We start from the raw sequence: 25,011 nt of genomic DNA on the forward strand, positions 1-25,011 counted from the left end.
ATGACATGTTACCTGCATGGTGAGCCAGTCCTGGTGTCGCTCGTGATCCATCTCCATAGGAAGGTGATTCATCTGGGTCACCCATACAAACCAGTGGCTTTCCAAAAACCTATATACAGTACAATATTCACAATATAATTATTCAGCCACAATATTATATTACATTATTACATCAAGCACAGCATTGTGTTGTTTTATAATATTTAATAATACTTAAGAACCCTGTTCCTGGAGAGCTACCCTCCTGTAGGTTTAACTCCAACCCTGTTCCTGGAGAGATACCCTCCTGTAGGTTTAACTCCAACCCTGTTCCTGGAGAGATACCCTCCTGTAGGTTTAACTCCAACCCTGTTCCTGGAGAGACCTGTAGGTTTAACTCCAACCCTGTTCCTGGAGAGACCTGTAGGTTTAACTCCAACCCTGTTCCTGGAGAGCTACCCTCCTGTAGGTTTAACTCCAACCCTGTTCCTGGAGAGCTACCCTCCTGTAGGTTTAACTCCAACCCTGTTCCTGGAGAGCTACCCTCCTGTAGGTTTAACTCCAACCCTGTTCCTGGAGAGCTACCCTCCTGTAGGTTTAACTCCAACCCTGTTCCTGGAGAGCTACCCTCCTGTAGGTTTAACTCCAACCCTGTTCCTGGAGAGACCTGTAGGTTTAACTCCAACCCTGTTCCTGGAGAGACCTGTAGGTTTAACTCCAACCCTGTTCCTGGAGAGACCTGTAGGTTTAACTCCAACCCTGTTCCTGGAGAGACCTGTAGGTTTAACTCCAACCCTGTTCCTGGAGAGACCTGTAGGTTTAATTCCAACCCTGTTCCTGGAGAGACCTGTAGGTTTAACTCCAACCCTGTTCCTTGAGAGACCTGTAGGTTTAATTCCAACCCTGTTCCTGGAGAGCTACCCTCCTGTAGGTTTAACTCCAACCCTGTTCCTGGAGAGACCTGTAGGTTTAACTCCAACCCTGTTCCTGGAGAGACCTGTAGGTTTAACTCCAACCCTGTTCCTGGAGAGACCTGTAGGTTTAACTCCAACCCTGTTCCTGGAGAGACCTGTAGGTTTAACTCCAACCCTGTTCCTGGAGAGCTACCCTCCTGTAGGTTTAACTCCAACCCTGTTCCTGGAGAGACCTGTAGGTTTAACTCCAACCCTGTTCCTGGAGAGACCTGTAGGTTTAACTCCAACCCTGTTCCTGGAGAGACCTGTAGGTTTAACTCCAACCCTGTTCCTGGAGAGCTACCCTCCTGTAGGTTTAACTCCAACCCTGTTCCTGGAGAGACCTGTAGGTTTAACTCCAACCCTGTTCCTGGAGAGACCTGTAGGTTTAACTCCAACCCTGTTCCTGGAGAGACCTGTAGGTTTAACTCCAACCCTGTTCCTGGAGAGCTACCCTCCTGTAGGTTTAACTCCAACCCTGTTCCTGGAGAGCTACCCTCCTGTAGGTTTAACTCCAACCCTGTTCCTGGAGAGCTACCCTCCTGTAGGTTTTAATTCCAACCCTGTTCCTGGAGAGCTACCCTCCTGTAGGTTTAACTCCAACCCTGTTCCTGGAGAGCTACCCTCCTGTAGGTTTTAATTCCAACCCTGTTCCTGGAGAGCTACCCTCCTGTAGGTTTTAATTCCAACCCTGTTCCTGGAGAGCTACCCTCCTGTAGGTTTTAATTCCAACCCTGTTCCTGGAGAGCTACCCTCCTGTAGGTTTTAATTCCAACCCTGTTCCTGGAGAGCTACCCTCCTGTAGGTTTTAATTCCAACCCTGTTCCTGGAGAGCTACCCTCCTGTAGGTTTTAACTCCAACCCTGTTCCTGGAGAGCTACCCTCCTGTAGGTTTTAATTCCAACCCTGTTCCTGGAGAGATACCCTCCTGTAGGTTTTAACTCCAACCCTGTTCCTGGAGAGCTACCCTCCTGTAGGTTTTAATTCCAACCCTGTTCCTGGAGAGCTACCCTCCTGTAGGTTTTAATTCCAACCCTGTTCCTGGAGAGCTACCCTCCTGTAGGTTTTAATTCCAACCCTGTTCCTGGAGAGCTACCCTCCTGTAGGTTTTAATTCCAACCCTGTTCCTGGAGAGCTACCCTCCTGTAGGTTTTAATTCCAACCCTGTTCCTGGAGAGCTACCCTCCTGTAGGTTTTAATTCCAACCCTGTTCCTGGAGAGCTACCCTCCTGTAGGTTTTAATTCCAACCCTGTTCCTGGAGAGACCTGTAGGTTTTAATTCCAACCCTGTTCCTGGAGAGACCTGTAGGTTTTAATTCCAACCCTGTTCCTGGAGAGACCTGTAGGTTTTAATTCCAACCCTGTTCCTGGAGAGCTACCCTCCTGTAGGTTTTAATTCCAACCCTGTTCCTGGAGAGCTACCCTCCTGTAGGTTTTAATTCCAACCCTGTTCCTGGAGAGCTACCCTCCTGTAGGTTTTAATTCCAACCCTGTTCCTGGAGAGCTACCCTCCTGTAGGTTTTAACTCCAACCCTGTTCCTGGAGAGCTACCCTCCTGTAGGTTTAACTCCAACCCTGTTCCTGGAGAGCTACCCTCCTGTAGGTTTTAACTCCAACCCTGTTCCTGGAGAGCTACCCTCCTGTAGGTTTAACTCCAACCCTGTTCCTGGAAAGCTACCCTCCTGTAGGTTTTAATTCCAACCCTGTTCCTGGAGAGCTACCCTCCTGTAGGTTTTAATTCCAACCCTGTTCCTGGAGAGCTACCCTCCTGTAGGTTTTAACTCCAACCCTGTTCCTGGAGAGCTACCCTCCTGTAGGTTTTAATTCCAACCCTGTTCCTGGAGAGATACCCTCCTGTAGGTTTTAACTCCAACCCTGTTCCTGGAGAGCTACCCTCCTGTAGGTTTTAATTCCAACCCTGTTCCTGGAGAGCTACCCTCCTGTAGGTTTTAATTCCAACCCTGTTCCTGGAGAGCTACCCTCCTGTAGGTTTTAATTCCAACCCTGTTCCTGGAGAGCTACCCTCCTGTAGGTTTTAATTCCAACCCTGTTCCTGGAGAGCTACCCTCCTGTAGGTTTTAATTCCAACCCTGTTCCTGGAGAGCTACCCTCCTGTAGGTTTTAATTCCAACCCTGTTCCTGGAGAGCTACCCTCCTGTAGGTTTTAATTCCAACCCTGTTCCTGGAGAGACCTGTAGGTTTTAATTCCAACCCTGTTCCTGGAGAGACCTGTAGGTTTTAATTCCAACCCTGTTCCTGGAGAGACCTGTAGGTTTTAATTCCAACCCTGTTCCTGGAGAGCTACCCTCCTGTAGGTTTTAATTCCAACCCTGTTCCTGGAGAGCTACCCTCCTGTAGGTTTTAATTCCAACCCTGTTCCTGGAGAGCTACCCTCCTGTAGGTTTTAATTCCAACCCTGTTCCTGGAGAGCTACCCTCCTGTAGGTTTTAACTCCAACCCTGTTCCTGGAGAGCTACCCTCCTGTAGGTTTAACTCCAACCCTGTTCCTGGAGAGCTACCCTCCTGTAGGTTTTAACTCCAACCCTGTTCCTGGAGAGCTACCCTCCTGTAGGTTTAACTCCAACCCTGTTCCTGGAAAGCTACCCTCCTATAGGTTTAACTCCAACCCTGTTCCTGGAGAGCTACCCTACTGTAGGTTTAACTCCAACCCTGTTCCTGGAGAGATACCCTACTGTAGGTTTAACTCCAACCCTGTTCCTGGAGAGATACCCTCCTGTAGGTTTAACTCCAACCCTGATCCTGGAGAGATACCGTCCTGTAGGTTTTAACTCCAACCCTTGATTGTTAGAATCAGGTGTGCTAGTTTAGGGTTGGAGTGAAAACAGGACATTATCTCTTCAGGAACAGGGTTGGAGTTAAACCTACAGGAGGGTATCCCTCAAGGAACTCTCCATGAACAAAAGTATTTATCCCCTTGGTGTTTTTCCTATTTTGTTGCATTACAACCTGTAATTTAAATAGATTTTTATTTGGATTTCATGTAATGGACATATACGAAATGGTCCAAAATGGTGAAGTGAAATTTAAAAAAAATACAAATCAGTAAAGTGGTACGTGCGTATGTATGTACGTATACAGTATGTATTCCCTCCTATGAAGCCCCTCAATAAGATCTGGTGTAGCCAATTACCTTCAGAAGTCACATAATTAGTTAAATAAAGTTCACCTGTGTGCAATCTAAATATCAGAAACTTTAAACACCCCACAGAGCCCCATTAAATACATTATTAAAACATGGAACGAATATGGCACCACAACAAACCTGCCAAGAGAGGGCGGTCCACCAAAACTCACGGACCAGGCAAGGAGGGCATTAATCAGAGAGGCAACAAAGAGACCAAAGATAACCCTGAAGGAGTTGCAAAGCTCCACAGAGGAGATTGGAGTATCTGTCCATAGGACCACTTTAAGCCGTACATTCCACATAGCTGGGCTTTACAGAAGAGTGGCCAGAAAAAAGCCATTGCTTAAAGAAAACAATAAGCAAACACATTTGGTGTTTGCCAAAAGGCATGTGGGAGACTCCCAAAACATATGCAAGTACTCTGGTCAGATAAGACAAAAATGTAGCCTTTTGGCCATCAAGGAAAATGCTATGTCACAAAGGCACAAACCCAACACCTCTCATCACCCTGAGAACACTATCCCCACAGAGAAGCATGGTGGTGGCAGCATCATGCTGTGGGGATGTTTTTCATCGGCAGGGACTGGGAAACTGGTCAGAATTGAAGGACTGATGGATGGCACTAAATACAGGGAAAGTCTTGAGGGAAATCTGTTTCAGTCTTCCAGAGATTTTAGATGGGGACGGAGGTTCACCTTCCAGCAGGACAATGACCCTAAGCATACTGCTAAAGCAACACTCGAGTGGTTTAAGGGGAAACATTTACATGTCTTGTAATGGCCTAGTCAAAGCCCAGACCTCAATCCAATTGAGAATCTGTGGTATGACTTATGACTGTACACCAGTGGAACCCATCCAACTTGAAGGAGCTGGAGCAGTTTTGCCTTGAAGAATGAGCAAAAATCCCAGTGAGTAGACGTGCCAAGTTTATAGAGACATACCCCAAGAGACTTGCAGCTGTAATTGCTGCAAAAGGCGGCTCTACAAAGCATTGGCTTTGGGGGGGTGAATAGTTATGCACAGTCAAGTTTTCAGGTTTTTTTGTCTTATTTCTTGTTTGTTTCACAATATAAAATATTTTGCATCTTCAAAGTGGTGTTGTGTAAATCAAATGATACAAACCCCCCAAAATTATATTTTAATTCCAGGTTGTAAGGCAACAAAATATGAAAAATGCCAAGGGGGTGAATACTTTCGCAAGCCACTGTACATGAGGGTTGCTCTCTAGGAAGAGTTGAGGAGGGTTGAAGAGCCCCGCTGTAGATCATTTGAATACAATTGAATGAATCAGCGAATGAGTGAGTGAGTTACCGAAACAGTGAATTAATTAATTAATTCATCTTTGAGCTCCCTCTCAGTTCATACTTTACCTGACGAAGCTGATCAATGCTACTGAGCCAAAGAAACCAAAGAAGGGATAGTAACAGCAGAAGATGCGAAGGTAGAAACTCATCGACCACGCCAGATCCTTCACAGGAGACAAAGATTGGTATTACGGACAGACATGATCACATCTGGGGTTCCTAGCAAAGCAACAATTATCACTGTTGATTAGGAAGTTCTGATGGTACAGTCAATGTTGGTGGTGCACCTCAGCCACACTCAAGGTCCTAAACATCATATCATTACTCTCTCATAGAAGCCTTATGTTCCAGATGGGAATGAAGAGGATTAAGTCTACATTTAGTTTGTATGAAATCTCACCACCCAGTCCTGTCGTAAAAACATGGTCCGCAATATCTGGATGTGGAAATACACTGGAATAAGTAGTGGAGGTCCAACTGGAACACAGAAGGATAATATTGGTATTACATACATACATACAGTGGTCTGTCTTTTGTCTTTGTGTGTTCAATGGAAGTTGATGTGATTCTATACAGAAATCCAATAAAACGTGTTCAGCAACTTACTGAGGAAGAAGTACTGGTGTTGGTGATGGTAGGGCATGTACTTCAACTTCTTTATACCATACTGCAATAGACAGAGACAAGGAGACAGATGGATCTAACTTTCAGAGTAGTTTTTTCAAGGGGGTATCTGTACTTTACTTTACTATTTATATTTTTGACAACTTTTACTTTTACTTCACTATATTCCTGATGAAATTAATATACTTCTTACTCCATACATTTTCCATGACACCCAAAAATATAAGTTACATTTTGAATGCGTAGCAGGAGAGGAAAATGGTCCAATTCACACACTTGTCATGAGAACACATCCCTACTGCCTCTGATCTAGCTGACTCACTGTAAATCATGTCTGTGCCCCTGGCTATCCATACATTTTCAAAACAAGAAAATGGTGCCATCTGGTTTACTTTATATAGGGAATTTGAAATTATTTTTTACTTTTACTTTTCATACTTAAGTATATTTTAAACCAAATACTTGTAAACTTTTACTGAGTGACTTTCACTTGAGTAACTTTCTATTAAGGTATCTATACTTTTATTCACATATGACAATTTCCACCACTGGTTATTTCATGAATATTACATTAATTTTGACCTTTATTTAACCAGGCAGATCATTTAAGAACAAATTCTTATTTTCAATGATGGCCTAGGAACAGTGGGTTAACTGCCTGTTCAGGGGCAGAACAACAGATTTGTACCTTGTCAGCTCGGGGATTCGAACTTGCAACCTTTCGGTTACTAGTCCAACGCTCTAACCACTAGGCTACCCTGCCACCCCTTGTTTAAAGAACTATTACATGGATATTTAAATACAACATTAATAATATTACATTAATATTTAGATTATTATTCAAATATGACAGGAAGTCAGATGGGTCATAAAGCACTAAGGTTGTGAGTCCAGTTGGGGCAGGAATCACAAATATATTATAGTGATAACTACCTCTACAGGCTGTTTGTCTCCCAGGACGAAGACATGCAGTGAGTTGACATCAGGATCTTTACTAAACACGTTGGGTTTAGCGTGATGCTGGAAGTGACGATGGTTCCACCAGTTAGCAGAGGCACCCTGGAAACACACAGATACTGTTAATTATTAATGGTACACACAATTACACTTACTGTAACTTACACCTGTTGGACACTACACGAAATACGGCTAATGTATAGCAGTGAACTTGGAAATGTAACACTGCTCTTTTTAAATTTTTCATGTTTTATTTATTTCTAATATCACCTTTATTTAACCAGGTAGGCTAGTTCACCTTTATTTAACCAGGTAGGCTAGTTCACCTTTATTTAACCAGGTAGGCTAGTTCACCTTTATTTAACCAGGTAGGCTAGTTCACCTTTATTTAACAGGTAGGCTAGTTCACCTTTATTTAACCAGGTAGGCTAGTTCACCTTTATTTAACCAGGTAGGCTAGTTCACCTTTATTTAACCAGGTAGGCTAGTTCACCTTTATTTAACCAGGTAGGCTAGTTCACCTTTATTTAACCAGGTAGGCTAGTTCACCTTTATTTAACAGGTAGGCTAGTTCACCTTTATTTAACCAGGTAGGCTAGTTCACCTTTATTTAACCAGGTAGGCTAGTTCACCTTTATTTAACAGGTAGGCTAGTTCACCTTTATTTAACCAGGTAGGCTAGTTCACCTTTATTTAACCAGGTAGGCTAGTTCACCTTTATTTAACCAGGTAGGCTAGTTCACCTTTATTTAACCAGGTAGGCTAGTTCACCTTTATTTAACCAGGTAGGCTAGTTATCCACAAGTTCTCACTTACAACTGCGACCTGGCCAAGATAAAGAAAAGCAGTGCGACAGAAACAACAACACAGAGTTACACATGGAATAAACAAACGTACAGTCAATAACACAATAGAAAAAAAATGAAAGTCTATATACAGTTGTGTGCAAATGGCATGAGGAGGTATGGCAATAAATAGGCCAAAGTATCAAAGTAATTTCAATTTAGCAGATTAACACTGTAGTGATAGATGAGCAGATGATGATGAGCAGATGTTGGTGTGTGAGTAGTGCTATTGATGTGCAAAAGAGCAGCAAAGTAAATACAAACAATATGGGGATGAGGTAGATTGGGTGGGCTATTTACAGATGGACTATGTACAGCTGCAGTGATCGGTTAGCTGCTCAGATAGCTGATGTTTAAAGTTAGTGAGGGAAATGTAAGTCTCCAGCTTCAGCGATTTTTGCAATTAGTTCCAGTCACTGGCAGCAGAGAACTGGAAGGAAAGGCATCCAAAGTAGGTGTTGGCTTTGGGGATGACATGTGAGATATACCTGCTGGAGAGTGTGCTAAGGGTGGGTGTTGTTATCGTGACCGGTGAACTGAGATAAGGCGGAGCTTTACCTAGCATGGACTTGTAGATGACCTGGAGCCAGTGGGTCTGGTGACAATTATGTAGCGAGGGCCAGCCGACTAGAGCATACAGGTCGCAGTGGTGGGTGGTATAAGGTGCTTTGGTAACAAAACGGATGGCACTGTGATAGACTGCATCCAATTTGCTGAGAAGAGTATTGGAAGCTATTTTGTAGATGACATCAGCGAAGTCGAGGATCAGTAGGATAGTTAGTTTTACTAGGGTAAATTTGGCGGCGTGAGTGAAATGAGGCTTTGTTGCGAAATAGAAAGCCGATTCTAGATTTGATTTTGGATTGGAGATGTTTGATATGAGTCTGGAAGGAGAGTTTACAGTCTATCCAGACACCTAGGTATTTGTAGTTGTCCACGAATTCTAGGTCAGAACCGTCCAGAGTAGTGATGCTAGTCGGGCAGGCGGGTGCGGGCAGCGAACGGTTGAAAAGCATGCATTTGGTTTTGCTAGTGTTTAAGAGCAGTTGGAAGGCCACGGAAGGAGTGCTGTATAGCATTGAAGCTCATTTGGAGGTTATTTAACACAGTGTCCAAAGAAGGGCCAGATGTATACAGAATGGTGTCATCTGCGTAGAGCTGGATCAGGGAATCACCCGCAGCAAGAGCGACATCGTTGATATATAGAGAAAAGAGTCGGCCCGAGAATTAAACCTGTGGTACCCCCATAGAGACTGCCAGAGGTCTGGACAACAGGCCCTCCGATTTTACACACTGAACTCTATCTGCGAAGTATTTGGTGAAACAGGCAAGGCAGTCATTTGAGAAACCAAGGCTATTGAGTCTGCCAATAAGAATACGGTGATTGACAGATTCGAAAGCCTTGGCAAGGTCAATGAAGATGGCTGCACAGCACTGTCTTTTATCGATGGTGGTTATGATATCGTTTAGGACCTTGAGCGTGGCTGAGGTGCACCTATGACCAGCTCGGAAATCGGATTGCATAGTGGAGAAGGTACGGTGGGATTCGAAATGGTCAGTGATCTGTTTATTAACTTGGCTTTCAAAGACTTTAGAAAGGCAGGGCAGGATGGAAATAGGTCTGTAACAGTTTGGGTCTAGAGTGTCTCCCCCTTTGAAGAGGGGGATGACCGCAGCAGCTTTCCAATCTTTAGGGATCTCAGATGAAATGAAAGAGATGTTGAACAGATTGGTAATAGGGGTTGCAACAATGGCGGCGGATACATTTAGAAAGAGAGGGTCCAGATTGTCTAGCCCAACTGATTTGTACGGGTCCAGGTTTTGCAGCTCTTTCAGAACATCTGCGATCTGGATTTGGGTGAAGGAGAAGCTGAGGAGGCTCAGGCAAGTAGCTGCGAGGGGTGCAGAGCTGTTGGCCGGGGTTGGGGTAGCCAGGAGGAAAGTTGTAGAGAAATGCTTATTGAAATTATCGATTATCATGGATTTATCGGTGGTGACCGTGTCGCCTAGCCTTGGTGCAATGGGCAGCTGGGAGGAGGTGATCTTGTTCTCCATGGACTTTACAGTGTCCCCCCCCCCCCCAAAAAAAAAGCTGTTTGAAAAAGCTAGCCTTTGCTTTCCTGACTGACTGTGTGTATTGGTTCCTGACTTCCCTGAACAGTTGCATATCGCGGGGACTATTCGATGCTATTGCAGTCCGCCACAGGATGTTTTTGTGCTGGTCGAGGGCAGTCAGGTCTGGAGTGAACCAAGGGCTATATCTGTTCTTAGTTCTGTAGGAAAGTGAAAGGGTCAGTTTCCTGAACACAGATTTAGCATAGTCCTGGAGTAAAATGTACTTTCAAAGCTGATTATCCATTGGGAATGGTTTTCAGTTCAGGACTAGGTTTAAACTGTGTCCGGTTAACTTATCCAAAGAGTAGCAGAAGATCAGCCTAAAGAAACAGTATTGTCAAATGTCCAACCATTGTCCAGTAGCCTACCTTTAGGTGTCCAATTACAAACTTTTGCAGTACGTGATTCCAACTGGATTTCTTGCAGACTGACAAGTGGCCGAAGTCATGCTGCAGCCAGCTAGCCTGGGCCTGAGAGGGAGAAAGAAAGGCAGATTTTGAATGGTGTCTAACCCTAACCTAATCCTCTAACCTCAACCCTAACCTAATACTCTAACCTTAACCCTAACCTAATCCCCTGACCTTAACTCTAACCTTAACCCTAACCTTAACCTAATCCCCTAACCTTAACCCTAACCTAATCCCCTAACCTTAACCCTAACCCTAACCTAATCCTCTAACCTCAACCCTAACCTTAACCCTAACCTAATCCCCTAACCTTAACCCTAACCTAATCCCCTGACCTTAACTCTAACCTTAACCTTAACCTATTCCCATAACCTTAACCCTAACCTAATCCCCTAACCTTAACCCTAATCTAATCCCCTAACCTGAACTCTAACCCTAACCTTACCCTAACCTAATCCCCTACCTTAACCCTAATCTAATCCCCTAACCTGAACTCTATCCCTTATTTTACCCTAACCTATAATCCCCTAACCTTAACCCTAACCTAATCCTCTAACCTTAACCCTAACCTAACCTAATCCCCTAACCTTAACCCTAACCTTAACCTAATCCCCTAACCTTAATGTCACGGATTCCCCCGGTACTGCTGCTCATTCTGTTCTCCAGCTCCGGAGGTCCACGTCACCGGTCTTCTAGTCGTCACTGAACTGGATCTTTACCACCAACCCCGGACTGTCATGTCTCATGACGCACACCTGGTTCCCATTCCCCCTGATTAGTATGTGTATAAATGTGCCCACCTGGTTCCCATTCTCCTTGTTGATTATTGTTCCCATGTCCGTTGGTCTTGTGAGTACCTGTGCTCTGTTGTTTCGGCTTTCGTGCATCGTGTATTGTTGTGTACTCGTTATTACGGGTCTCGTCCCGTGTATTGTTGTGTACTCGTTATCACGGGTCTCGTCCCGTGTATTGTTGTGTACTCGTTATCCCGGGTCTCGTCCCGTGTATTGTTGTGTACTCGTTATCCCGGGTCTCGTCCCGTGTATTGTTGTGTACTCGTTATTACGGGTCTCGTCCCGTGTATTGTTGTGTACTCACTATTACGGGTCTCGTCCCGTGTATTGTTGTGTACTCGTTATTACGGGTCTCGTCCCGTGTATTGTTGTGTACTCACTATTACGGGTCTCGTCCCGTGTATTGTTGTGTACTCACTATTACGGGTCTCGTCCCGTGTATTGTTGTGTACTCATTATTACGGGTCTCGTCCCGTGTATTGTTGTGTACTCATTATTATGGGTCTCGTCCCGTGTATTGTTGTGTACTCATTATTATGGGTCTCGTCCCGTGTATTGTTGTGTACTCACTATTACGGGTCTCGTCCCGTGTATTGTTGTGTACTCACTATTACGGGTCTCGTCCCGTGTATTGTTGTGTACTCGTTATTACGGGTCTCGTCCCGTGTATTGTTGTGTACTCGTTATTACGGGTCTCGTCCCGTGTATTGTTGTGTACTCGTTATTACGGGTCTCGTCCCGTGTATTGTTGTGTACTCGTGATTACGGGTCTCGCCCCGTGTATTGTTGTGTACTCGTTATTACGGGTCTCGTCCCGTGTATTGTTGTGTACTCATTATTACGGGTCTCGTCCCGTGTATTGTTGTGTACTCGTTATTACGGGTCTCGTCCCGTGTATTGTTGTGTACTCGTGATTACGGGTCTCGTCCCGTGTATTGTTGTGTACTCGTTATTACGGGTCTCGTCCCGTGTATTGTTGTGTACTCATTATTACGGGTCTCGTCCCGTGTATTGTTGTGTACTCGTTATTATGGGTCTCGTCTCGTGTATTGTTGTGTACTCGTTATTACGGGTCTCGTCCCGTGTATTGTTGTGTACTCGTTATCCCGGGTCTCATCCCGTGTATTGTTGTGTACTCACTATTACGGGTCTCGTCCCGTGTATTGTTGTGTACTCGTTATCCCGGGTCTCGTCCCGTGTATTGTTGTGTACTCGTTATCCCGGGTCTCGTCCCGTGTATTGTTGTGTACTCGTTATTACGGGTCTCGTCCCGTGTATTTATTAGAGGTTTAACTTCGCTCTTTTGTTCGGGTTACATCCCTGTGTTTTTGTATAAGTGTTTGTTCTGGACTTTGTCCCTGTGCCTTTTCATGGCATGTTGTATAATCTGGGTGGAGTATTAAAACCCCCTATTATGTATTCCTGCGCCTGTCTCCAATCCTTTATACAACGTGACACTTAACCCTAACCTTTGAACCTTATGCCTATCCTTAATCCTAACCCTAACCTAATCCTCTAATTCTAACCTTAATCCAAAACCTAACCTTAACATTAATCCTAACCCTAACCTAATCCTCTAATTCTAACCTTAATCCTAAACCTAACCTAATCCTCTAATTCTAACCTTAATCCTAACCCTAACCTAATCCTCTAATTCTAACCTTAATCCTAAACCTAAACTAATCCTCTAATTCTAACCTTAATCCTAACCCTAACCTAATCCTCTAATTCTAACCTTAATCCTAACCTTAACCTAATCCTCTAATTCTAACCTTAATCCTAAACCTAACCTTAATCCTAACCCTAACCTAATCCTCTAATTCTAACCTTAATCCTAACCTTAACCTAATCCTCTAATTCTAACCTTAATCCTAAACCTAACATTAATCCTAACCCTAACCTAATCCTCTAATTCTAACCTTAATCCTAACCCTAACCATAATCCTAACCCTAACCTTAATCCTAATCCTAACCTAATCCTCTAATTATAACCTTAATCCTAAACCTAACCATAACCTTAACCTTAATCTTAACCCTAACCTTAGATCCTTTTGCCTGACCTTTGGATCTGCCTGTCAACTATCTTCTTGTACTCCCTAATAATACTGTAATGGTACCTGAGACGTGGCCAGCATGAGGGAACAGAGCAGTGTGAGGCTCCAGCTGCTCCCCCAGACCCAGAGCAGGCCCAAAGCCAGGGCCTCTAGTAGCAGGATGTGGCCCAGGTAGAGGCTGAAGAAGAGGGGGCGGGCACGGAGAAGACCCTCACTCTCCACACGGTGGCGCAAGGCCCGGAAGTCCTGCACCAGTGCTGTCTGTATGGATTAGAGGTGATCAATAATCAATTAATCAATCAATTTAGACGTATGAAGTAAGGGGTCTTTCTCAATGACTCTGTCCTTGATTTGAGGAGGCGAGGTGATAGGATGCTTGGAATTACAGAAAGACCAACAGTGAGCAAAGTAGATGAACCTGGAGGAAGGTGGATGATGGTAGAGAGATGAGAATTGAGGGAGTGGAGGGGAGGAAGAGGACAGGAGAGGGAGTGGAGTGGAGGAAGAGGACAGGAGAGGGAGTGGAGAAGAGGAAGAGGACAGGAGAGGGAGAAGGACAGGAGAGGAGGAAGAAGACAGGAGAGGGAGAAGGACGGTGTAAATTGAGAAGTGAAACCTGTAGAGAAGAAGAAGAGGAAGAAGAAGGGTAAGGAAATAGAAGTAACAGAAAGCTGAAGAGTACCAGGATAAGATATAAGACTCCTGATTAGGTAAACAGACAGCGGGCAGCAGGGAATCTGGGCACATAGACAGGCAGGTATAATGTGATCTAGTTATAGGGGCATCTGGGCACATAGACAGGCTGGTATAATGTGATCTAGTTATAGGGGCATCTGGGCACATAGACAGGCTGGTATAGTTATTATAGTAGATGACTGAAGATGACACACTACGACTTGGTCGAGTGTGGTGCTATGTGGTGGTTAGAGTGGGTGTGGTGCTGTGTCAGAGGGAGAGATGTTGTAGGCTTCACATTATGTTTCATTATGTAGCCTACAACGATGTATGTTATGGGTGTGATGCTGTAGAGGGAGAGAGAGAAAGATGGTCCTCCTCACGTTTTTCCCATGGTCCTGGCTGGGCTCTGTCGGTGCCAGCTCTCCAATCAGCAACGGCTTCAGAAACTTCCTGACAAAATTAGGATCGGGATGGAATGCGACAAATGCTTCCTAGAAATTAGAGACATAGATCAATCTATGTTGTTTAAGAGAAATACATACACATGTCCTCTCAGTAAAATTAGTGAGTGTACAAAACATGAAGAAGTCTTTCCATAACAGACTGACCAGGTTAATCCAGGTGAAAGCTATGATCTCTTATTGATGTCACCTGATGAAGGGGAGGAGACAGGATAAAGAAGGATTTTTTTGTTGTTGCCTTGAGACAATTGAGACATGGATTGTGTACGTGTGCCTTTCAGAGGGTGAATAGGCAAGGCAAAAGATTGAAATGCTTTTGAACGGAGGGGGGGGGGGGGGGGGGTAGGTAGGTTCCAGGCGCACCGGTTTGTCTTCAAGAACTGCAACGCTGCTGGGTTTTTCACGCTCAACAGTTTCCCGTGTGTATCAAGAATGGTCCACCACTCAAAAGGACATCCAGCCAACTTGACACAACTGTGGGAAGAATGGAAGTCAAAATGGGCCAGCATCCCTGTGGAATGACTGCGACACCTTTTAGAGTCCGTTGCCAGGACAAAAGGGGGTGCAACTCAATATTAGGAAGGTGGTCCTAATGTTTTGTCCACTCAGTGTATGTCTCTTATGTAAAAAATAATGATGATTAATTCATGGGTAAGAGATTATCGTGATATTAAGTGTACTGTAATATGTAATAGAGTCATAATGTACGATCCACTAACAACTACTGTAATATGTAATAGAGTCATAATGTACGATCCACTAACAACTACTGTAATATGACATAGAGTCATAATGTACGATCCACTAACAACTACTGTAATATGTCATAGAGTCATAATGTACGATCCACTAACAACTACTGTAATATGTAATAGAGTCATAATGTACGATCCACTAACAACTACTGTAATATGTCATAGAGTCCTAATGTACGATCCACTAACAACTACTGTAATATGTCATAGAGTCATAATGTACGATCCACTAACAACTACTGTAATATGTCATAGAGTCATAATGTACGATCCACTAACAACTACTGTAATATGTAATAGAGTCATAATGTACGATCCACTAACAACTACTGTAATATGTCATAGAGTCATAATGTACGATCCACTAACAACTACTGTAATATGTCATAGAGTCATAATGTACGATCCACTAACGACTACTGTAATATGTCATAGAGTCATAATGTACGATCCACTAACAACTACTGTAATATGTAATAGAGTCATAATGTACGATCCACTAACAACTACTGTAATATGTAATAGAGTCATAATGTACAATCCACTAACAACTACTGTAATATGTAATAGTCATAATGTACGATCCACTAACAACTACTGTAATATGTAATAGAGTCATAATGTACAATCCACTAACAACTACTGTAATATGTAATAGAGTCATAATGTACGATCCACTAACAACTACTGTAATATGTAATAGAGTCATAATGTACGATCCACTAACAACTACTGTAATATGTAATAGAGTCATAATGTACGATCCACTAACAACTACTGTAATATGTCATAGAGTCATAATGTACAATCCACTAACAACTACTGTAATATGTAATAGAGTCATAATGTACGATCCACTAACAACTACTGTAATATGTAATAGAGTCATAATGTACGATCCACTAACAACTACTGTAATATGTCATAGAGTCATAATGTACGATCCACTAACAACTACTGTAATATGTCATAGAGTCATAATGTACGATCCACTAACAACTACTGTAATATGTAATAGAGTCATAATGTACGATCCACTAACAACTACTGTAATATGTAATAGAGTCATAATGTACGATCCACTAACAACTACTGTAATATGTCATAGAGTCATAATGTACGATCCACTAACAACTACTGTAATATGTCATAGAGTCATAATGTACGATCCACTAACAACTACTGTAATATGTAATAGAGTCATAATGTACGATCCACTAACAACTACTGTAATATGTAATAGAGTCATAATGTACAATCCACTAACAACTACTGTAATATGTAATAGAGTCATAATGTACGATCCACTAACAACTACTGTAATATGTCATAGAGTCATAATGTACGATCCACTAACAACTACTGTAATATGTCATAGAGTCATAATGTACGATCCACTAACAACTACTGTAATATGTAATAGAGTCATAATGTACAATCCACTAACAACTACTGTAATATGTAATAGAGTCGTAATGTACGATCCACTAACAACTACTGTAATATGTCATAGAGTCATAATGTACGATCCACTAACAACTACTGTAATATGTAATAGAGTCATAATGTACAATCCACTAACAACTACTGTAATATGTAATAGTCATAATGTACGATCCACTAACAACTACTGTAATATGTAATAGAGTCATAATGTACGATCCACTAACAACTACTGTAATATGTAATAGAGTCATAATGTACGATCCACTAACAACTACTGTAATATGTCATAGAGTCATAATGTACAATCCACTAACAACTACTGTAATATGTCATAGAGTCATAATGTACGATCCACTAACAACTACTGTAATATGTAATAGAGTCATAATGTACGATCCACTAACAACTACTGTAATATGTAATAGAGTCATAATGTACGATCCACTAACAACTACTGTAATATGTAATAGAGTCATAATGTACGATCCACTAACAACTACTGTAATATGTCATAGAGTCATAATGTACGATCCACTAACAACTACTGTAATATGTAATAGAGTCATAATGTACGATCCACTAACAACTACTGTAATATGTAATAGAGTCATAATGTACGATCCACTAACAACTACTGTAATATGTAATAGAGTCATAATGTACGATCCACTAACAACTACTGTAATATGTAATAGAGTCATAATGTACGATCCACTAACAACTACTGTAATATGTAATAGAGTCATAATGTACAATCCACTAACAACTACTGTAATATGTAATAGTCATAATGTACGATCCACTAACAACTACTGTAATATGTAATAGAGTCATAATGTACAATCCACTAACAACTACTGTAATATGTAATAGAGTCATAATGTACGATCCACTAACAACTACTGTAATATGTAATAGAGTCATAATGTATGATCCACTAACAACTACTGTAATATGTAATAGAGTCATAATGTACGATCCACTAACAACTACTGTAATATGTCATAGAGTCATAATGTACAATCCACTAACAACTACTGTAATATGTAATAGAGTCATAATGTACGATCCACTAACAACTACTGTAATATGTAATAGAGTCATAATGTACGATCCACTAACAACTACTGTAATATGTCATAGAGTCATAATGTACGATCCACTAACAACTACTGTAATATGTCATAGAGTCATAATGTACGATCCACTAACAACTACTGTAATATGTAATAGAGTCATAATGTACGATCCACTAACAACTACTGTAATATGTAATAGAGTCATAATGTACGATCCACTAACAACTACTGTAATATGTCATAGAGTCATAATGTACGATCCACTAACAACTACTGTAATATGTCATAGAGTCATAATGTACGATCCACTAACAACTACTGTAATATGTAATAGAGTCATAATGTACGATCCACTAACAACTACTGTAATATGTAATAGAGTCATAATGTACAATCCACTAACAACTACTGTAATATGTAATAGAGTCATAATGTACGATCCACTAACAACTACTGTAATATGTCATAGAGTCATAATGTACGATCCACTAACAACTACTGTAATATGTCATAGAGTCATAATGTACGATCCACTAACAACTACTGTAATATGTAATAGAGTCATAATGTACAATCCACTAACAACTACTGTAATATGTAATAGAGTCGTAATGTACGATCCACTAACAACTACTGTAATATGTCATAGAGTCATAATGTACGATCCACTAACAACTACTGTAATATGTAATAGAGTCATAATGTACAATCCACTAACAACTACTGTAATATGTAATAGTCATAATGTACGATCCACTAACAACTACTGTAATATGTAATAGAGTCATAATGTACGATCCACTAACAACTACTGTAATATGTAATAGAGTCATAATGTACGATCCACTAACAACTACTGTAATATGTCATAGAGTCATAATGTACAATCCACTAACAACTACTGTAATATGTCATAGAGTCATAATGTACGATCCACTAACAACTACTGTAATATGTAATAGAGTCATAATGTACGATCCACTAACAACTACTGTAATATGTAATAGAGTCATAATGTACGATCCACTAACAACTACTGTAATATGTCATAGAGTCATAATGTACGATCCACTAACAACTACTGTAATATGTAATAGAGTCATAATGTACGATCCACTAACAACTACTGTAATATGTAATAGAGTCATAATGTACGATCCACTAACAACTACTGTAATATGTCATAGAGTCATAATGTACGATCCACTAACAACTACTGTAATATGTAATAGAGTCATAATGTACGATCCACTAACAACTACTGTAATATGTAATAGAGTCATAATGTACGATCCACTAACAACTACTGTAATATGTAATAGAGTCATAATGTACGATCCACTAACAACTACTGTAATATGTAATAGAGTCATAATGTACGATCCACTAACAACTACTGTAATATGTAATAGAGTCATAATGTACGATCCACTAACAACTACTGTAATATGTCATAGAGTCATAATGTACGATCCACTAACAACTACTGTAATATGTCATAGAGTCATAATGTACGATCCACTAACAACTACTGTGATATGTCATAGAGTCATAATGTACGATCCACTAACAACTACTGTAATATGTCATAGAGTCATAATGTACGATCCACTAACAACTACTGTAATATGTAATAGAGTCATAATGTACGATCCACTAACAACTGCTGTAATATGTCATAGAGTCATAATGTACGATCCACTAACAACTACTGTAATATGTCATAGAGTCATAATGTACGATCCACTAACAACTACTGTAATATGTAATAGAGTCATAATGTACGATCCACTAACAACTACTGTAATGTGTCATACCTACAACATTATAACATTTGCAACAGTCTTCCTGGAATAACTTGAGAACATTTCACCAACAACTTCCATAGTTAGGCTACTGACCGTGGCATCTTCTCCAGCAAAGTGACTGATGACCCTGATGCCCCCCGGGTGTCTCTTCGCCCACTGGGTAATATTATAGACCTTCCTGTCGATGACCAACCACTGGTCGCCTCTGTGGCAGTGCTTCTGGACCTCTTCCCAGGTGTAGACTGCACTGCCACCTCGCCCTCCACCGGGCCCACCCCTGTCACCCTTGGCCGGCTCGCTTGACTCCGTCTGTTGACCTCCGCCCCCCATCCTCGGTTCTCTCTGCTCCACTCACACCGTCCACTCACACCGTCTGTCCAACTGAAACACACTGAGGATCAGCCAAATGCAACGTACAGAGAGGAAGTCAGGGAATGGAATCAGAATCAGATCATGCTGTCTGAGTCAAGTCACACCTACGTGGTGAAATGGTGTGACTCTTCTACAGTTTGATGTTTATTGGGATGAGTCTTGTCCTGGAGGCAGATCTGAGAGATTTCCACTAGATGGACCAGAATTCTAAATTTGCTATATTGTAAAAATTCTTGAAAACAAACAGACTTGATTTGTGACCCGTTTCAGGAAGCTTGACGCATGTCACACGTCACTACTTCACAGGAGAGTCATTTGATGATCTTTTTGAAAAAAATATTCAAAAATCCATGTATACAGGTCAGTTTAGCTTCATTTTCAGATATTATATTTGGTCAAAAAGTCATTTTCATTGCAAGTTAAAGCGTACTGTTAGCTAGCTAGCGAACGTTAGCCGGCTGGCTTGCTAGCGAACGTTAGCCGGCTGGCTTGCTAGCGAACGTTAGCCGGCTGGCTTGCTAGCGAACGTTAGCCGGCTGGCTTGCTAGCGAACGTTAGCCGGCTGGCTTGCTAGCGAACGTTAGCCGGCTGGCTTGCTAGCGAACGTTAGCCGGCTGGCTTGCTAGCTGGCTTGCCGGCTGGCTTGTAGTAACATTCTTCGAATCAGAAACTCCTTTACCATGCTACTTATAGCCTAATATTAGCTAACTAGCTAACATTGAACCTAGTTGGTTAGCTTTAGCTGCCTGCAGATTCATACTACAGCTATGACAATGTTTGTATTGGTGGTAGTTGGGATTATGCCGGTTCATTGTTTAGCTAGCTAGCTACATGTCTAAACATCAAGTTCACCTGGTGTGTCTGGGGGGTGATTACGGCCATCTATTGTATTTCATGAACATGTCTAGACAATAGTGACTCATCCACTTAGCTAGATGTGTCTGGTAGGGGGCACATGAGGATATTGGCTGAGTCAGGTAGGAGACCTGAGCCAACTCCTCGTGCTTTCCGTGGGGAGCGTGTAACTAGTCAGGCACCGTGTTATGCAGAGATGCACACGATGTCTCCAGGGCATCCAGCCAGGACGTATTGAGCCAGCTCTATGTTCTGGATCTCCAATGTGTCTCCACGGTCCAGTGTATCCTGTTCCTCCTCCCCGCACTTGCCCTGAGGTGCGTGTCCCCAGCCCGGTACCACCAGTGCCGGCACCACGCACCAGGCCTACAGTGCGCCTCGCCAGTCCAGAGCGTCCGGCGACAGTACCCAGTCCAGAGCGTCCGGCGACAGTACCCAGTCCAGAGCGTCCGGCGACAGTACCCAGTCCAGAGCGTCCGGCGACAGTACCCAGTCCAGAGCGTCCGGCGACAGTACCCAGTCCGGAGCCTCCGGCGACGGTCTCCAGTCCAGAATTTCCAGCGACGGTCCCCAGTCCAGAATTTCCAGCGACGATCCAAGCAGCGAGGGTCCCCAGCCCGGGGCCTACGGCGAGGATCCGCAGTCCAGAGCCTCCGACGATGATCCACTGGTCTATGCTACAAGAGCGGACTCAGGGTAAAGAAGGGGGGCGGCGTCCAGATCCTCACCCAGACCCTCCCATATGGCTTTAGGTTTGCGCATCTTTGGGGGGGGGGGGGGGGTACTGTCACGCCCTGACCTTAGTTATCTTTGTTGTCTTTATTATGTGTGTTTTCGTCTTGTCTAGGGTTTTTTTGTAATTCTATGAGGTTTTGGTATGTCTAGGTATATGTAGGTCTATGGTGGCCTGAATTGGTTCACCATCAGAGACAGCTGTTTATCGTTGTCTCTGATTGGGGATCCTATTTAGGTTGCCATTTCCATTTTGGTTTTGTGGGTTTTGTGGGTTATTGTCTATGTGTAGTTGCATGTCAGCTTCACGTTTGTTTTGTTATTTTGTTAGTTTGTTTAGTGTTCTTCATTGAAATGAAGAAGAATGTATTTATCTCACGCTGCGCCTTGGTCTCCTCGTTATGAAGAACGTGACACATGGCCTCAGGTGTGAATCCTTAAAGAGATGGGGTGGGGCTAAGGCTTAAGAGGGTGTGAATGGTGCTGAATGGGTGTAGACAAAGAAGAGCTCTCCAGTAGGTGTACCAAAACATTCAACCGCCATTCTCTTAAAAGTGGGGTTACACGTTTATCAACTTTCAAAGCAGAATTACTTTCCCATTGTTCCTCAACTGTAGTGTATGATATACCATTTTATAGCTCTGAGTCTCTACTTTTATCCAATGTAAAAAACACCATTTAAAATGTTGCTACTTATGTATTTATTTAACCTTTATTTAACTAGGCAAGAACATATTTTTTATCTACAATGATGTTCTACCAAAAGGCAAAAGGCCTCCTGCGGGGACGGGGGCTGGGATTAAAAATAAATATACATAAAATAAATATATATATATATATATACATCATGACAAGAGAGACAACACAACACTACATAAAGAGAGACAACACAACACTACATAAAGAGAGACAACACTACATAAAGAGAGACAACACAACACTACATAAAGAGAGACAACACAACACTACATAAAGAGAGACAACACAACACTACATAAAGAGAGACAACACAACACTACATAAAGAGAGACAACACAACACTACATAAAGAGAGACAACACAACACTACATAAAGAGAGACAACACAACACTACATAAAGAGAGACAACACAACACTACATAAAGAGAGACAACACAACACTACATAAAGAGAGACAACACAACACTACATAAAGAGAGACAACACAACACTACATAAAGAGAGACAACACAACACTACATAAAGAGAGACAACACAACACTACATAAAGAGAGACAACACAACACTACATAAAGAGAGACAACACAACACTACATAAAGAGAGACAACACAACACTACATAAAGAGAGACAACACAACACTACATAAAGAGAGACAACACAACACTACATAAAGAGAGACAACACAACACTACATAAAGAGAGACAACACAACACTACATAAAGAGAGACAACACAACACTACATAAAGAGAGACAACACAACACTACATAAAGAGAGACAACACAACACTACATAAAGAGAGACAACACAACACTACATAAAGAGAGACACACAACACTACATAAAGAGAGACAACACAACACTACATAAAGAGAGACAACACAACACTACATAAAGAGAGACAACACAACACTACATAAAGAGAGACAACACAACACTACATAAAGAGAGACAACACAACACTACATAAAGAGAGACAACACAACACTACATAAAGAGAGACAACACAACACTACATAAAGAGAGACAACACAACACTACATAAAGAGAGACACCACAACACTACATAAAGAGAGACAACACAACACTACATAAAGAGAGACACCACAACACTACATAAAGAGAGACAACACAACACTACATAAAGAAGAGAGACAACACAACACTACATAAAGAGAGACAACACAACACTACATAAAGAGAGACAACACAACACTACATAAAGAGAGACACCACAACACTACATAAAGAGAGACACCACAACACTACATAAAGAGAGACAACACAACACTACATAAAGAGAGACAACACAACACTACATAAAGAGAGACAACACAACACTACATAAAGAGAGACAACACAACACTACATAAAGAGAGACAACACAACACTACATAAAGAGAGACAACACAACACTACATAAAGAGAGACAACACAACACTACATAAAGAGAGACAACACAAAACTACATAAAGAGAGACAACACAACACTACATAAAGAGAGACACCACAACACTACATAAAGAGAGACAACACAACACTACATAAAGAGAGACACCACAACACTACATAAAGAGAGACAACACAACACTACATAAAGAGAGACAACACAACACTACATAAAGACCTAAGACACCAATCCAGATGGTGTGTCACATTTGGGGATAGGCATTAACGTTATCAGTGTGGTTAAGGTTAGGTTTAAAATCGGATTGATTGTTTGACTTTGTGGCTGTGCTAGCTAGTGACCTTTCTGCCTCCAGAACAAGATTCATGAAGAAAAACGCTAACCTGCGATTCTTCTGCCAGAGGGAAGGGAGATGTTTTCCAGACAGCGTTGTACAACAAAATGTGTTGTTCAATTCATTTGCTGAAAATATCGAATGACGAATACCTGTAGAGGCGCAAGAATGTCAGCCAGTCTGGGTCCTGTAATTCTGTGGAGTTCCTTTTCTACCAACATCGAAACCATTAAAAATGTTGCTCAAAATATCTAATAACGAAAACCTGTAGCATTCCGTGTGGAGTTTCTATTCTAATCTGTTGAGCATCGAGGGAATTTACCACGATGTTTATTTGTAACCCTTTATTAGAATAGAGACAAAGAGCATTGAAATGTTCTCATCAATAAATAATAAAGAATACGGAGATGCGCCATTGTGTGGGCATGGACTCCTCTTCCGTTCCGCATATGTTTCCCGAGTTTTATATGACACACAGTGCAAACCTTTATGAGTGTTTCATGTTAATGTCTGTATAATGACACACATGATACAATCGAATAGTCGTGTCAGCCGTTACAGAAATCCCCAGGCTACATGACATTACATTAAATCAGGCTATATTGTGATCAACAATATAACGCAATTATACAATGATGATGTGGCTACAGAATGAATAGAATAGCTGCACTCACCAGCATTTCCAGATGTGCAATCCTCTCTCTTTTCCTCTCTTCCTCTTATTCATAAAAATACAATTACTTCTTTCTGATCACCCGTCTCATCATCTATCCAATCAAATCATCAGCAGACTACTAATATGGAGAATACAAAATATTCAAAATTCAACTATAGAATTTACACATCGTATAATGAAAACGTGGGGCAAGTAATGAGTTGTGTCGTGTTAACAAAAAAAAAACATTAACACACCTCGAATGTCAAAATCGCAATGTATGTATTAAGCAATGGCAATGATTATGAATGCGCATAACATAATTGAGCTATTTGGGGCTTCTATTCGTCGTCATTAGTGTTTCCATGTTGTGATGTTCCTCTTCTTTTCAAGAGATGAGCTTTGCATTACGGAGAGGGAGAGAGACAGCGAGAGCGAGAGATGAAGGGAGAGGACCGTAACACAGGTAGGAGGGGCAGGTTTCTGTCTATAATAAACTCCGCCTCTATACCTCAAACCACAAATTCGACACTTGACGTCGAATTTTGT

The 25,011-nt window shown here is 41.9% G+C and overlaps 1 protein-coding gene across 2 annotated transcripts in view; it reads right to left on the minus strand.

The window, feature by feature from the left end:
- LOC109884127 (fatty acid desaturase 2-like) overlaps window positions 1-24,610 on the minus strand; it is a 29,047-nt gene extending 4,437 nt beyond the window's left edge. Inside the window, exons 1-11 of one of the 2 annotated variants that reach the window (XM_031832916.1) lie at window positions 24,482-24,610; window positions 23,857-23,959; window positions 19,498-19,785; window positions 14,236-14,346; window positions 13,241-13,438; window positions 10,291-10,392; window positions 6,939-7,064; window positions 5,988-6,048; window positions 5,782-5,858; window positions 5,448-5,545; window positions 13-109 (exon numbers count right to left, since the gene is read on the minus strand). In XM_031832916.1, the coding sequence (XP_031688776.1) occupies window positions 13-109; window positions 5,448-5,545; window positions 5,782-5,858; window positions 5,988-6,048; window positions 6,939-7,064; window positions 10,291-10,392; window positions 13,241-13,438; window positions 14,236-14,346; window positions 19,498-19,734 (1,107 nt within the window). In that variant the 5' untranslated portion in view covers window positions 19,735-19,785; window positions 23,857-23,959; window positions 24,482-24,610. Of the gene's footprint in view, window positions 1-12; window positions 110-5,447; window positions 5,546-5,781; window positions 5,859-5,987; window positions 6,049-6,938; window positions 7,065-10,290; window positions 10,393-13,240; window positions 13,439-14,235; window positions 14,347-19,497; window positions 19,796-23,856; window positions 23,960-24,481 lie in introns of both variants that reach the window. The other variant, XM_031832917.1, reaches the window with a different exon arrangement.
- Window positions 24,611-25,011: the final 401 nt, after the last annotated feature.

Source organism: Oncorhynchus kisutch, linkage group LG10 (genome assembly GCF_002021735.2).
Source record: "Oncorhynchus kisutch isolate 150728-3 linkage group LG10, Okis_V2, whole genome shotgun sequence".
In the NCBI taxonomy this organism is placed as follows: Eukaryota; Metazoa; Chordata; class Actinopteri; order Salmoniformes; family Salmonidae; genus Oncorhynchus; species Oncorhynchus kisutch.